Genomic DNA, 14,308 nt, shown 5'->3' with positions numbered 1-14,308 from the left:
TGACCGCTACTGCTATCATACCTCCAATTGTGAGCTGTTATTAGTTATCAAATGATGTCCTTCTCTGGCTCCACCCTATATACACACACATATATACAGATACATACATAACCCTAGAATATTACGCCTTGCCATAATTTTGCAAAATAAACATGAATTAGAATAGATTTGAGATTGTTCCTGCAACTTGTTATGATCGGATAAGTTTACCTGCTTTGGTTTTCTTTCGAGATGGCAACCTAATAAATGAGGGACACATTCATGATTTAGATTTTATTACTTAAGTAATGATCTAACTTCGTGAGAATTAGTTTTCAAAAGTGACTCTTATTGGCTTTGGCAAAATGGACTTTCACCTTATTGCACTTCTCTTGGAAGTCTGTTTGTCTTGTTTCATTCTATACCTTAGAAGTCCTTCTAAAGCCCCTTAAAACTCCCCCAAACACTACCTTAGTATTTGGCTGTGAGGGATGGTGTTTTGGAACAACTGGATGAGGGTGTTGGTTGAGGTGACATTGTTGGGTTTTCTGGTTTTCCCTCTGATCACTCCAGTTGTGTTGTGTCGTCTCCTAGCAGGGGCTTGGGTTGGTTGACAAAGTTTCGAAACCGAAGGGGTGAGGGTCCTGATTTGGGTATGCCATGTCATAATTCCAATTGCTCTGACAGAAGGTCTGATACTCCGAAGGATTTGTCCTAGTGTAATGGCAGCTGCTCTAAGAAGAAGACTACTGTTTATGTTGGTAGAGATATCCGAATGATTCTTTCTGATGATTTTGCTGCTCTTCTAGTCCAGGAATTGAAAAGGCATAGAGGGTTGACTGACGACAGGTAGGAGGGTGCTCGGGATAGTTCCATTGACTGGTTGACTTGTGATGTGTCTGAGCAGGGGTTGGATTGTGGAGAGGGCAGTGTTTTCGGGGACCAGAGGGATTGGCAGCTGCTTGATCTATTGTCATGGCAGGGGGAGTCCCTGATGCTGTGTTTGATCCATTGGCTGTGGTTCGACCGGACGGAATGGGGGTGGGCACTATTGAACAGGGATTTGTTGATTCAGGTAAGGAGTGGGTCTTGGAGAATATTGGCGAGACAAGTGAGTTGTTGGGTGTTTTTGTTGATGGCAAGAAAGAGCAGGCCTTGCCGATTCTTCATGCGACAGTGGAGGAGAGGGATGGGGAGCTGAGAAAGAAGGTTAATATGGGGGATAGAAGAAAGAAGAAATTTTCTTCTTGGAAAGGGGAGAGGGAAGTTAGAAATCTTGTCATTTATGTTAATTATGAGGGGAAGGATGGGATGGTGAGGGAGAGGGAAAGTGAGAGGGGTAGAGGGAGAAGTAAGGGGGAGGGGAACGCCATTGTTTCCTCATGAAGTTCTGAATCATATCTTGGAACGTCCGTGCTCTCAATGACCCGGACAAGAGAAAGGTGGTGAAGTTGGCGGTGACGAAGTGGGGGGTTCATATGGTTTGTTTGCAGGAGACGAAGTTTGCTTTTATGTCGAATAGGGTGGTGAGGAGCTTATGGGGTGGGAGATTTGTTGAGTGGGAGGTGTTGGATGCTGCAGGGACTATCAGGGGCATTCTCGTGATGTGGGATAGGAGATGGGTGTCGAGGGTGGATGTTTGGAGAGGGCGGTTCTATATTTCCTGTGCTTTGTTATAGAGGAGGATGGCTTTAGATGGGCTTTTTTTGGAGTTTATTGCCCGGTTGATGATGGGGAGAGATCTTTGCTTTGGGAGGATCTTGGCTAGTTGGCTTGTTGAGGGGGGTATGGTCCCTTCCGTGGTGTGTGGGTGGGGATTTCAACGTGGTTAGATCCCTGTGGAGAGATCATCCAGAGGGAGGTGGTCTTCAGCTATGATACAGTTTTTGTAGTTTATTGACTGCCATCATCTCATCGATTTACTGATGGAGGGTGCAACATTTACTTGGTCTAGTTGCAGGGAGCTTCCTACCCTTTGTCGGTTGGATAGATTATTGATTTCTGGGGACTGGGAAGAGAGATTCCTGGATGTTGTTCAGGCGGCTTTGGCTAGACTGACTTCTGATCATATTTTGCTAGGTCTGGATTGTGGTGGTTTGAGATCTCGTAGCACTCATTTCAAATTTGAGAATATGTGGCTTAGAATGGAGGATTTCCTGGGTAGAGTCCGGTCTTGGTGGGAGGAGGCTGCGGTGACTGGTTCTTCGAGTTTTGTTTTGGCAAGGAAGCTTTGGTCCTTGAAGGCTGAGATTAAAAGGTGGAATAAAGAGGTGTTTGGGAACTTGAAATGGAGGAAGAATAGGGCTCTTTCCAAGATTGCAGAGATTGATTGGGGGGAAGGGATGGGTGGTATTGGGGAGGCCCAGAGGTATCGTCAAGCAGGCAAAGATTTCTAAGATCACCATTTTGGAGGAGATTTCGTGGGTCAGAAATCTCGGTCCTTCTTGCTCAAAGAGGGTGACCATAATATGAGGTTCTTCCATAGGCTTGCCAATGCTCACAAGAGGGGTAATCATATTGGGCGGATCCACATTGATGGGGTGGAGTTGTGTAGGGAGGAGGAGGTGTGTATGGGGATTGCTTTTTACTATCAGAAACTTTACACAGAGACCTACAGTTAGAGCTCCGGCTTGGCGGTCTTGATTTTGATTTGATTTCAGCGATGGACAGGGATGGGTTAGAGGTCCCTTTTTTCGAAGAGGAAGTGTTGGAGGCACTGAAGAGTTGCAACAGCGACAAAGCCCCGGGTTCGGATGGATTCACAATGATGTTCTTGTTGGAGAGCTGGGATGTGGTTAGGGGTGAGGTGATGGGCACATTCCATGATTTCCATGCTCATGGTCAGTTGGAGAAGTCTTTAAATGCATTTTTAATTGCCCTCATCCCTAAGAAGGGTGAAGCGTTTGATGTTAAGGATTTTAGACCTATTAGTTTGGTGGGGGGTGTATGTATAAGCTAATAGCTAAGGTTCTTGCTCCGAGATTGAGGGATGTCTTGATTGTGGTCATTTCAGAACCCCATAACACTTTTATCGGTGGTCGTCAGATACTAGGTTCAGTGATAACATGAATGTCAAAAACATGAATTTTGGAAATGGATGTAATATGAAGTTGTATAAGTATGGATGCAAGAGAAGGAAGAATGAGGCACTAGCGCGCGGCAAGAAGGGTTCAAATGACCAACCCGTGCATGCAAAATGAGATTTTAATTGCCCAGGTACGTGGACTTGAACCGGGACCTTGAACCGGTTCAAGTCTGGCAGTTTCAAATTCAAAGAAACTTTGCATTCTTGAACCGGTTCAAGGACCTGGAACCGGTTCAAGTTTTACAGACTTGAATCCTGTAACACAACCTTGTTCATAATTTTCAATCTTCTTCAATGGTTATCACAAACATCAAAAACCTCGGAAAAAAACTTTTTAGTTTTTTTGAAAATTTTCAATTTTAATTTTAAACAAGAATGAGAGAATCAAATTCCATAATTTTCAAGTAAACATATGATTCAAAACTTCCAGAGAATTTACGAATATTCATGAACACAATTTTTGACTCCACAAACTTCTCAAATAATTTTCGACTCTCAGAAGATAATCACAACATGAACTTCAACTTGCAAATTTTAAAGAAAAATTTAGAAGTTCATCTAGCAAGTTCATGTGTGTGTGTGAAGTCCAATCTCATCAAATTTCATCAAATCATTGTCTAAGTTATATTGATCAAAAACCATCAAGATAAGATTGTTTTTGAACAATTTTTTAAGCAATGCGGTTTTTACTCTAAAGAGCATACAACAATTCCCTATTTTGACTTGTCTCCACTTTTTTTTTTACTTAAATAACTCCACTTCAAAGTCGAATAGGAGCTTTCGACCCAAACTCAATAGGTAGTCTTTTCCTTAGCAAAGATTTTAGTTATTTTTCTTTTCATGCTGAAAATTTCCAATTTTTTTCTTTTTATTGCTCTCTCTCTATATATTTACAATAACCTTTATTGCTTTTATGTGCAATATAACCTAGTCAACATTCCAATGATTTTCAATCATTTTTTTTTTTCAGAGATGGACTAGTGCACGAAAAGATATGAACTCGAGAGATTCAAATCTAAAAATCACATAAACATAGCAAATTGTTTTTCATTGTATAGATTATAAACCAAGAATCTATTTTTATCAAATCACCATGTGTCCCAGTTTGCATTAAAAAACAGATCATAAACTCAATTGAAAGAATTTTTCACATATGTCTTCCAGAAAAATATGATCATTGTTTCCTCAAAACCATAACTAAACCCTAGACTACCAAAAAGTGGTCCAATGGCAACATATTTTCAATAAACACAATCCATGATCACTCAACCATCTTAGGACTTAGTTAAAGGGTTTCGCACCCAATGACCTATTGGAAACTAGTTCCATAGAATCAACTGGTACATAATTGACTAACTCTTCTTTCTTGATCCACACAGTCTTCACCTTCAATTTTTGAAAAGATTTTTCAATTTTGACTTTCTTCTTGTGCAAATTCTTAACCTTAGAATTTTTTGGTGAAACATAATTCTGATTCTTCTTAGCATGCACCTTATTCTTAGCATGAAACCAATGAGAATGAATGTCAGAAAAATTTTATTTTTCTTGCGAAAACAATAATGTTGGCCATGTCCAATTCTACCACAAAAAGTGCAATGCAACACATTAGGCACATAGGACATATTAGAATGCAATGAATCAACCAAAATAGGATCAGGCATGTTCTGATTATCATGTTTCACAAAGATTGTTTTCCCTTGATTACTAGATGAGCCCTTAACAAATCCTAAGCCTGTTTTGTCATTCACATTCTTACCAATATTTTTCATTTTATTCAGTTTGACTTGTCCACAAGTGAAAGCAATCAATTTCTCTTGTGATTTTTTCAGTTCAATATCAAGAAATTCAATTCTAGAATCAAGAGAATCTTTCAAAGAGTTAGCTGTACTTACCTTGCCTTCAAGGGATTTTACTTTTTCATTGAGATCAGAGATGAGTGAGTTGCTTTCAAAAACCCTCAATTTTCCTTCATCAACTTTCTTTCTCAGTTCATCGTTCTCTTCTTTGGCTTGAATAGGTTCTTTTGCCAACTTTTTGATAGCCAATTTAACTTCCACAGTTTTTGCAAACATTTTTTTCAATTTCTCTTCATCAATCTCATCCTCTTGAACCTGTTCATCATAGACTTCATTATTTTCATCGTCTGAAATATCATAATCAAACAAAGTAACAACATGAGGACCTTTATGAAGAAAAGCAACAAAAGAAAAATCATTGCAATCATCATGAGAGGATTCATTATCACTAGGAGTAGAATTCTCAGAAATTGGAGCTTTCATTGCTTTTCCTTTATTCCTACCCTTTGAATCTTTATTAGGACTAGGACAAATATTTGAAGTGTGACTTTTGCCACCACAATTCCAGCAAGTAAGTTCAGTTTCTTTAGATTCTTCCCCTTTCTTTTCATTCATTTTAAAATCTGAACCCTTGTCAAAATTTCGAGGATTGGCCCCATTGCTGTTCCTTCTCCTTTATTTTTGCAAAAGCTGATTAAATTGTCTAGTCATGAGTGCCACATCTTTATCAAAATTATCATCAACAATGTTATAGCTTGAGTTGACTTTAAAGTCATATTTTTTTCTTTTTGACTTTGACTAAAATTCTGCATCTCAAAAATTTTCAAAGAACCCACAACCTCATCTACTTGAGCACTAGACAAATCCTAATGTTCAATGATGGTTTCTACCATAATCTGAAATCTCTTCAGTAAAGATCTCAAGATTTTCTCACAGATTTTCTTATCACTAACTTTTTTGCCTAAGTGACGAAGTTCAGAAATAATTTTGAGAAGACTAGAATAAAAATCAGAAAAAGTTTTATCTCCTTTCATCACAATGTTCCTAAACTTATGAGAAAGCATTTGAATTTTGGATAGCTTTACTTTCGATGTTCCTTCATGAGTGATTTGCAAAATATCCTAAGCAGCTTTAGCAGTTTTACAATCAGAAATCCTAGCATATTCAGATGGAACAACAAAATTAATAATTGCATACAAAGCTTTTCCATTAGCATCATTATACTCAGTCTAAAGTGCAGTGAAGGTGAAAGTATCCTTCAAAACCTGAACAAACTTACCATCAAGTGTCTTTTCCTCAGTCGAAGGTGTATAGCCTGTCTTAACAATAGCCCAGACTTTACCTCTTGAATTTTGTAAATAAGCTCTCATTTTTTATTTCCAAAAATTATAATTGTCTCCTTCAAATAAAGAACCACGTTGATTAGATCCATCCTCTTTCAACGCCTAAGACATGATGAAAGAAATTTTTAAAATAAACAAAAACTTGCCACTTGGATCAACTCAATGTGTAGAGATTGGCTCTGATACCAATTGTGAGTTGTGTAGCAGAATATATTATGGAAAGTTTGAGTTTTTATTGAGAGGATTTAATCACGTGTTTCTCTATTCAATTAACTCTACTAAAATTATCAGTTAATTAAACAATCGCATGCAAATTAAAAGCGAGTAAAGTTTAGAGTGACACTGGATTTTAGCGAGGAAATTAATTGGAAAACCTCGAGGTTTTGTGCGCTATCCCAAGCTTAAAAATATCCACTATGTATGAAGCAAAGTACACCGAACTTTGACTTACACTCAAATCCCTTTGCTCTACCAAGATTTAATCCGCTGAATGTCCTTGATTTTGCGACTTCCCGTCTTCCCGTCCAACAGCTCTCGACTTCAGACTTATGCCTCGAACCTTATAAAAGGATAGCTGGTAGATCAACGACACTCCGCAAGCACCTTGATCCCTTCAAAGTGTGATCTGAAATTCACACTTTGGTGTCTTTTGCTAGGAATGTTTGGGGTTTCGTGGGTTATGCCTCGATCTATGAGAGGATTGATGGAGGATTGGAGAGGGTGCTATGTGGGAGGCCATTCTCGTGGGTTTTGGAGGCGCCCTTGTGTTTATGGTTGTGTTTGTGGAGGGAGATGATTGATTTTATTTCCTCTTTGGGACCATAGGATCCCTTTGTTGTTTTTGGGACACGTTCCCCTTTTGAATGTATTTTGAATGAATTTGCTTAATTATCAAAAAAAAAAAAAAAGTGATATGAAATTCTTCTTATTGAATCTGAATTTGATGTAGAAGAAATAAGATATGATTTCTCTCATTGTTGTAGATGCAATCTTCAATAGACTCGTACATGATTAGGATTTGAGCAACACCATAAATTCGAACAACACCTTAAATTCACTGTGTGTGTGCTCTTAAAAATCTCACAAAAAGGCTTTTAATGGAAATCAAAATTTTAATGCAAAAGGCCACACAAACCTAGATGAGAAATTATATTTATATGGACTTTCAAAACCCTAGTAATATTTGGAAAATAAGTTAATTTTGTGTACAGGTTTTTGGAAAGAAGTCTATACAAAATAGGAAGTTAAAACAGAGTAGGAAACAAATTATCTGCAGAAACACTTGAACCGATTCAAGTTGGCCAGTATGATTTCTGTGTTTAAAAAAAAAAAAACGAAGCTTTACATCTTGAACCGGTTCAAGTTGGCCAGACCTGAACTGAAGGTTTAAACACTTAGAAAAATTTCGGCAATGTGCATTTTTGAAAAACATACGATGTATGCAAGTGTTCTAACCTTCTAACTCAACTTCCTAAGGTGTAATTCTTACCTTTTCATAGTCTTCAAGCTATCGAACACAAACAACTTTTCAATTCTGCTACCGATCTCGAACTTGAATTCAAACTTAGAATTATGACTCGATCGGATTTGTTTTGACACTAAAATTAGCCAGTTACAAAATATATATCTCGCGGGGCTCTCCTAGGGAAGTGGTTGTGGAGATTTAGAGGCGAGCAGGTGGTTGGTCCTCTCGTGCGGTTAGATCAACTGGAGGTGTTGGTGTTTGGAAGTTCATTCGAAAGGGTTGGGATGAATTTTCTCAACACAACAGATTCAGAGCTCGGGACGACAGGGACATTCGATTTTAGGAGGATTTATGGTGTGGGGATCATCCGTTTGCCTGTTCTTTTCATAGGCTTTTCAGGATTTCCCTTGATAGACATGCCTTGGTTGCCGACTGTTATCGGCTTGATTGCGGAAGGATTTCTTAGGATGTGCGGTTTCAGCGACACTTACAAGACTGGGAATTGGACGATTTTTCTAGCTTTCTAGATTTCTTGTATAGACAGGAGCTGGATAGAAGAAGCCCAGACTCCCTTATTTGGATGCCCTCGCCTCAGGGGAGATTTGAGGTCCGTTCCTTGTTCCTTTGCCTTTCCGACTTCTTAGGTGTTGATTATCCTTGGAAGACGGTTTGGCGCTCAAGGCTCCTCTCAAAGTGGCCTTCTTTGTTTGGACTAGGGTTTGGGGCAAGATTATGACGCTTGATAACCTGAGAAGGAGGAGGTTATTGTCAATTGGTGTTGCATATGCAAGAGGGATGGAGAGTCAGTGGATCATCTTCTTTTGCATTGCCCCGTGGCTCATGACTATTGGAGCCTTACTTTTGGTTTGTTTGGCGTCCAGTGGGTTATGCCTCAGTCTTCGAGGGGTTTGATTGATTCTTGGAGAGGATGTTTTGTGGGAGGCCACGCCCGTGATTTTTGGAGGGTGGCACTCTTTGGCATTTGGTGGTGCGTTTGGAAAGAGTAGAATAATAGATTTTTTGAGGGGAAGGAATCTTCAATTGGGGCTTTGAAATGTCTTATCAATAGTTCTCTTTTTTGTTGGGTGATGGGTGGAAATTGTAAATCTATAGAGGATTTTGTTGATTTTTTGGGTTCCTTCGGTCCGTAGGACCTTTTCGTTGGCTCTCGCCTTTGTGTAGATTCGGGATGTGTTCCCCTTTTGAACGCTTCTAATACATATTTACTTATCAAAAAAAAAAAAGCTTTCTTACCTCTCCTTTTCTGATATACTCTTGTGTATGTGTGTGTGTGTGTGCGTGTATGTTGAAGGCTTTATATATTTAAGTTACACCCTCTCCAACAGCTTAAGCTTTTGGAGTAGATTGTTGTTAATATGGTATCAGAGCCAAAGGTCTCGTGTTCAAACCTCACTGACACCTAGATAATTAAAATTGAAAACACGTGTTGAACCAAAAAGAAGGCCACACGTGAGGGAGCGTGTTGAAGGATTTATATATTTAAGTTACACCCTCTCCAACAACTTAAGCTTTTGGAGTAGATGGTCGTTAATAATATATATATATATATATCCTTTTCAAGTTAAGGAAAGTTTTATTTACAAATTCAAACTTTGAGCATAACCAAGTACTGTGCATGCTGGGGCATGGCAATTATTTGTAATTATATGTTCTTTCCATTTAACCTCTCACTTGTCCTGGTCAGAATATTTTTATTAATTATAGCATGTTAATTTAAAAATTCAGCAGCTTTATCTCAAGGAAGCAATCAAACTTCCAGTCAGTTGTTTCAGCAATGGCAAACTTCCAGCCAAGATGAAAATGCTAATTGTCAAGGTCAACAATATCTGAAGGGTTCACAGCAACAGGAGCAACGATCATCTGAAATGTTGCCGAAGCAACATGCATCTGGTTATGAGAACCAGCAACCACAAATTGACACATCGCAAGAACGGAATTGCTTCCCACTGCAAGAGAAACAATCACAAAAAGATTGTCAACAATGGCAAGCTGAAGCAGAACAAAATACCCTACAATCACATTCTTCTCAAACAATGGACATGCAGAATTCTGAGAAGAATCCCATCCATGTTAGGGAGCCAGACAGAACACAATATCCAAACAGCGAATCTCAATACTCAAAGTTACAGAAGATGAGTAATCAACATCCAATGGCACCCGAGCAGGCAATTAATCCGATGAATCATGGCAAACAAGTGCCATTTGCACTTTTGCTCCCGGTCATACAACCCCAACTTGATAAGGACCGAGCCATGCAACTTCAGACTCTTTATATTAAACTGAAGGCAGGTCTTACACATTGATTCTTTACCAACTACTATTCCTTTCTTGCATGGGATGAAATATTATCTCATCCGAATGGTGAATTTTTTGCTATATTCAGAAAAATGAGATCTCTAAAGATGTATTTGTGCGCCACATGAGAAGTCTTGTTGGAGACCAGATGCTCAAGATGGCGGTATTCAAATTGCAAACACAGGTAAACCACAATATGTTTGATGTAATCAAAATATGCTTAAAACCTTCTAAGTTGATTGCCAGTTAATGCTAAACTAAGCTTGGAAACAGGCTGCCCGAAACTCTCAGGCCGGGCCCAACCAATTTCCTTCACAGTCTCAGGCTTCAGTGCAACAACACCATATGAAAATGCAAACTATTAATGGAAAACAGTTCACAAAACCTCAATCACTTGCACAACTTCATCAGAAGGGTTTTCCTGAAGATCCATCCCATATTCCCTCTACAGCAGCGCAACTGAAATCTGTTTCAAACAATGCATCAATGGGTAATGCTCAAAAATCCCAAGAGGTGGAACACCAATCAGTGTCACATGGAATGCAAGTAAGTCAAACGTCTTCTTCCAGGTTGAGTACCCTAAATCAAGAAAAGGAGCGCTGCACGATCCCAATCCAAGGTCTTAGCAAGCAGCAGCAACAGCAACAGCAACTGCACTTCCCACAGTCCTCTTTTCCCACGTATGGAAATTCTGGTGGTAATTATCCGCCATTTTCCGGAACAAATGTAAATACATCTTCAACATCTCTTAATCAGCAACCTCATGATTTACAAATGAGGCAAGATCCAGTCAATCAAAGCATGGGTGCTTCTCAGTCCATGAATGTGACTAGCTTGCCTAAATTTGAGAGACAGGATTCTTTCAGTGAACAGACGAGAGTGCAGGGTGGAACTCTTTCGCACTTGACAAATAATTCAGCGTTGCAACAGAATTCAGCTCATTGGCAATCATCACCCAGTAAAGTGCAGAAAACTGGTGCTCCATCATCAATGACTTATGTAAAACAGGAACCACTTGACCAGTTGAATGAGCAACAAAACAAATCCCAGTTGTCTACCCCACACCCACAGGGGTTGTCCGCTTTCTCTTCTGCACACACTGAACAAGGAAATGCCATTCCAGGAACTTCAATGGGTGAAACTTTTGAGATGCAGTCCAATAGGATGGGGTTCTCAACATCTACAAGTACAGCACCCTCGAATTCAGTGTCATCTTCCATGACACCCCAGCTGGATCCTAATTTCTTGGTAATCTTTTCTTTATCATTTATGCTTGTCTACTTGTTTATTTCATTGTGTAAGGTGGTCATGTGAAGATTGAAGATTTAAAATGGGATGCATGGATTGTGGGTGTTTATCCTTGGTTTTTTGGTTATAGACTAAGTGGTATAGACAAGGACATGGGACATGGATAATCAAATGTAAAAAAACATAGTATATGGACACGGACATGACAATATATAAAGACAATTTTATATCAATTATATAAGACAACTGTAGAACTTTGAATAAATACTTTTGTTGTAAGAATTGCATAATTTGGAAGATGAAGCTTTGCTAATATCATAAATATTTTAATTTTATAATTATTTCTATTAATAATCTCCTATATATATATATATATATATATTATGGTTATATTCTTGTTCTTTAATATTTATCAGTTACATTCTTGACTTGTGATGAGTGTATATATAATTTTATTTTTCTTAAATAAAAGACTGGTCACTTTGGAGTGTGTTCATCTTATTTCCAAGATTGTTGGAGTGTTGGACATGACTGCTACATAAGGTTTGTGATGAGGAGTGTATTCTATGTATCGGCCAAGTACCTAAATAATAAAATTTATTTTGAATTATGGACACATCCATAAGGTGTTAGACATGTGTTTAGGAGTGCCTGTGAAGCTTTGGTGTTTGACTCGGCTTTTAGAAGTTTCCATACTCCTTAGGTTGTGTTTGTTGTGCAGAAACACTTATGGTTTTGATGACGATGGAAGCTCCACAAGATAATGATCTACACACTGAATAATAACTCGCCATCTAATGCAAGATGTAGATGAAAAATTAAATATTGCTCTCAATAATGTGTGTAGAGATTTCTCTATATATGTGTATGTGATATGAGGCCTAGAGGTCTTTATATAGTGCTTTGAGTCCAAAGTAAATAGGGGTTCTTAGTTGTAATCAGAATAGGAAACCTAAACCTTCTAGGTTTCCTATCATTCGCTCCATTTTCAGTTGGGCGAAGGAGAGACACTGTTATTCTTTTGACGATGTTGTTGATCTCTTGGACTCATTGGGTCCATAGGTTCATGTTTTGTTTTTGTACACGGTACGCGTTCCCCTTTTGAACGCTTTTTTATTGATTTTTTACTTATCAAAAAAAAAAGAGAAGTTTCCAAAAACTGTTCCCGCATTGTTCAATGGAGTTACACTAGCACTGCTTCAATCGATTGAGCATTCGATAAAGCTGTTCTAGACTTCAACAATCATTTTCTTTGACGAATCAAAACTATTATGCATTGTGCCCTAAAATGAGAATGAATGATTATGAACCCTAATTGGTGAGTTAGTTATTTTAGAGGTGATTTTACCTTTTTGACCTTTGATGTATCTTCAAATTTTGATTTCAGCCTTGGACATAGGCACCAGCAACTAACCTAACTTCTGAAAATCTAATCAAAAGTTAAATTTTGGCTTTTGTTACTAAATTTACTAACTTACATCAAGTTCTAATCCTAACATAAAGAATAAAGAACAGCTAGAAATCACTTTATCTAAAGCTTAGGCTATGCAATGTAGCGGCAAATAGTCTTCAAAGTTTTAAGTACTAAATTGGGTGAGAGACTAGTTCTTGCCGAGTGAATTGCTCTCTTTGGTGTGCAAAACAATTTAGTACTGAATTTTTTTAAACCAAGTGTTGCCAAGTCCATTGTTCTCTTTGGCGTTAATATAACAACTTAAGTCTGAAATTGTTAAAAAAAAATAAAAAAAATCTTATTGTGTAGGCTGCTTTCTTTGGTACGTAATAACAAAGTCTGTAAAATTAAGGAATGTGATGTGGTTCACAAAACATGGTATCAGGACTCTTGAGCATGCTTTAGATTAGAAAAGAGAGCTTGATAGGTAATCGAATTCAGTGAATAATAATCTGCTGAATGACGAAATTCTGAAAAAAGAACAGAAATTTATTAGTACAATTCTTTCTTATAAGCTCTACGGGTCCCTAAAAAGTTGGAAAGAAAATTTGGTTGATGCTGTAAAGCTTGCGAAATAGAATTTCAAGCCAAGTTCCAACTGATCTTTTCTTATACCATGATAGATATAGAAAAAATACAGAAGATAGAACCATAGAGAGAGAGGAGGTGATCAATATAATGGAGACACATTTAAATTTCTAGAGATGGAGAAAGCTTGGAGAAACTTATATCTTACATATATCTTACCTCTTTGGTAAGTAAAATATTCAATGAAAAGGTGTCAGAAGGGGTGCAAATCATGTATAATATACGTATACTGAGAGTGTGAGGATCCTCTAAGTTAAATAGCCTCTAAGTTTGAAGGGAATAATGATACTTGAGAGTAATGCAGCAGATGCTTTGAGACCTAGAGCAGTAGAATAGGTCTATTTACAGTTTTACACTTTTGTTTGATTTTAGCTTTAACTATTACCGAGTTGATAATTAATTCAATCAATCAATCAATCACACTTGCAATAAATAAAGTAAGAGAGAAAGAGTAACCAATTTTTTTACGCGGAAATCCTTAGCGAGGTAAAATCATGGAGATTATGTCGTTTCAGGATAATTGATCTACTATATCGAGAAAGAGTGCAGCAAGCTTCAGTGCTGAAATTGTTCTTTCACGAGTTGTTCATTCAAGTGCCTTTTGAATCACATGCTGTTGAGTTGCCCCTGACGTGCAATGTCCTCCAATTTTAGTGCCTTTGAAATCAAATAGCAATACTGATTTATGCTAACACAATTACCTCATTATGTTCCACTTCTCCTAATATCAGACACCTTTGCTCTTCCACAAGTGCATGCGAAGAGTTGCTTGATACACGGTATTGATCCACACCAACACAATGATCCGCTTGTCCTAGTGATGAAACGCCTATGCTTTTTCACAAGTGTGTGTGAATAATTGCTTGATTCACGGTTGATATATTGAAATGGATGAAGCTTTAATCTCTCAGATCAATCATAAAGTTACGTGAATGGTCTCAAATCCCAACTATGTGGTGAAGAAAGTATAAAATATCAAACAAAAAAACTAGGGATATTTCATTTTCTCTTCACTACTCCTTTATGTGTTCTCTC

General features: G+C 38.0%; 1 protein-coding gene across 3 annotated transcripts in view; it reads left to right on the top strand.

The window, feature by feature from the left end:
- The window catches only part of LOC132276192 (transcription initiation factor TFIID subunit 4b-like), a 53,670-nt gene that overhangs the window by 29,992 nt on the left and 9,370 nt on the right, over nucleotides 1-14,308 (top strand). For 2 of the 3 annotated variants that reach the window (XM_059777516.1, XM_059777514.1), the window contains 3 exons: nucleotides 9,418-9,974; nucleotides 10,073-10,168; nucleotides 10,258-11,232. In XM_059777516.1, the coding sequence (XP_059633499.1) occupies nucleotides 9,555-9,974; nucleotides 10,073-10,168; nucleotides 10,258-11,232 (1,491 nt within the window). In that variant the 5' untranslated portion in view covers nucleotides 9,418-9,554. Of the gene's footprint in view, nucleotides 1-9,414; nucleotides 9,975-10,072; nucleotides 10,169-10,257; nucleotides 11,233-14,308 lie in introns of all 3 variants that reach the window. The other variant, XM_059777513.1, reaches the window with a different exon arrangement.

The sequence above is a fragment of the Cornus florida genome, unplaced genomic scaffold (assembly GCF_030987335.1).
Source record: "Cornus florida cultivar Cherokee Brave unplaced genomic scaffold, ASM3098733v1 CherokeeBrave_3.0.0_Hap2_Chr10, whole genome shotgun sequence".
Taxonomy (NCBI): Eukaryota; Viridiplantae; Streptophyta; class Magnoliopsida; order Cornales; family Cornaceae; genus Cornus; species Cornus florida.
This window is presented reverse-complemented; position numbering and strand designations above follow the sequence as displayed.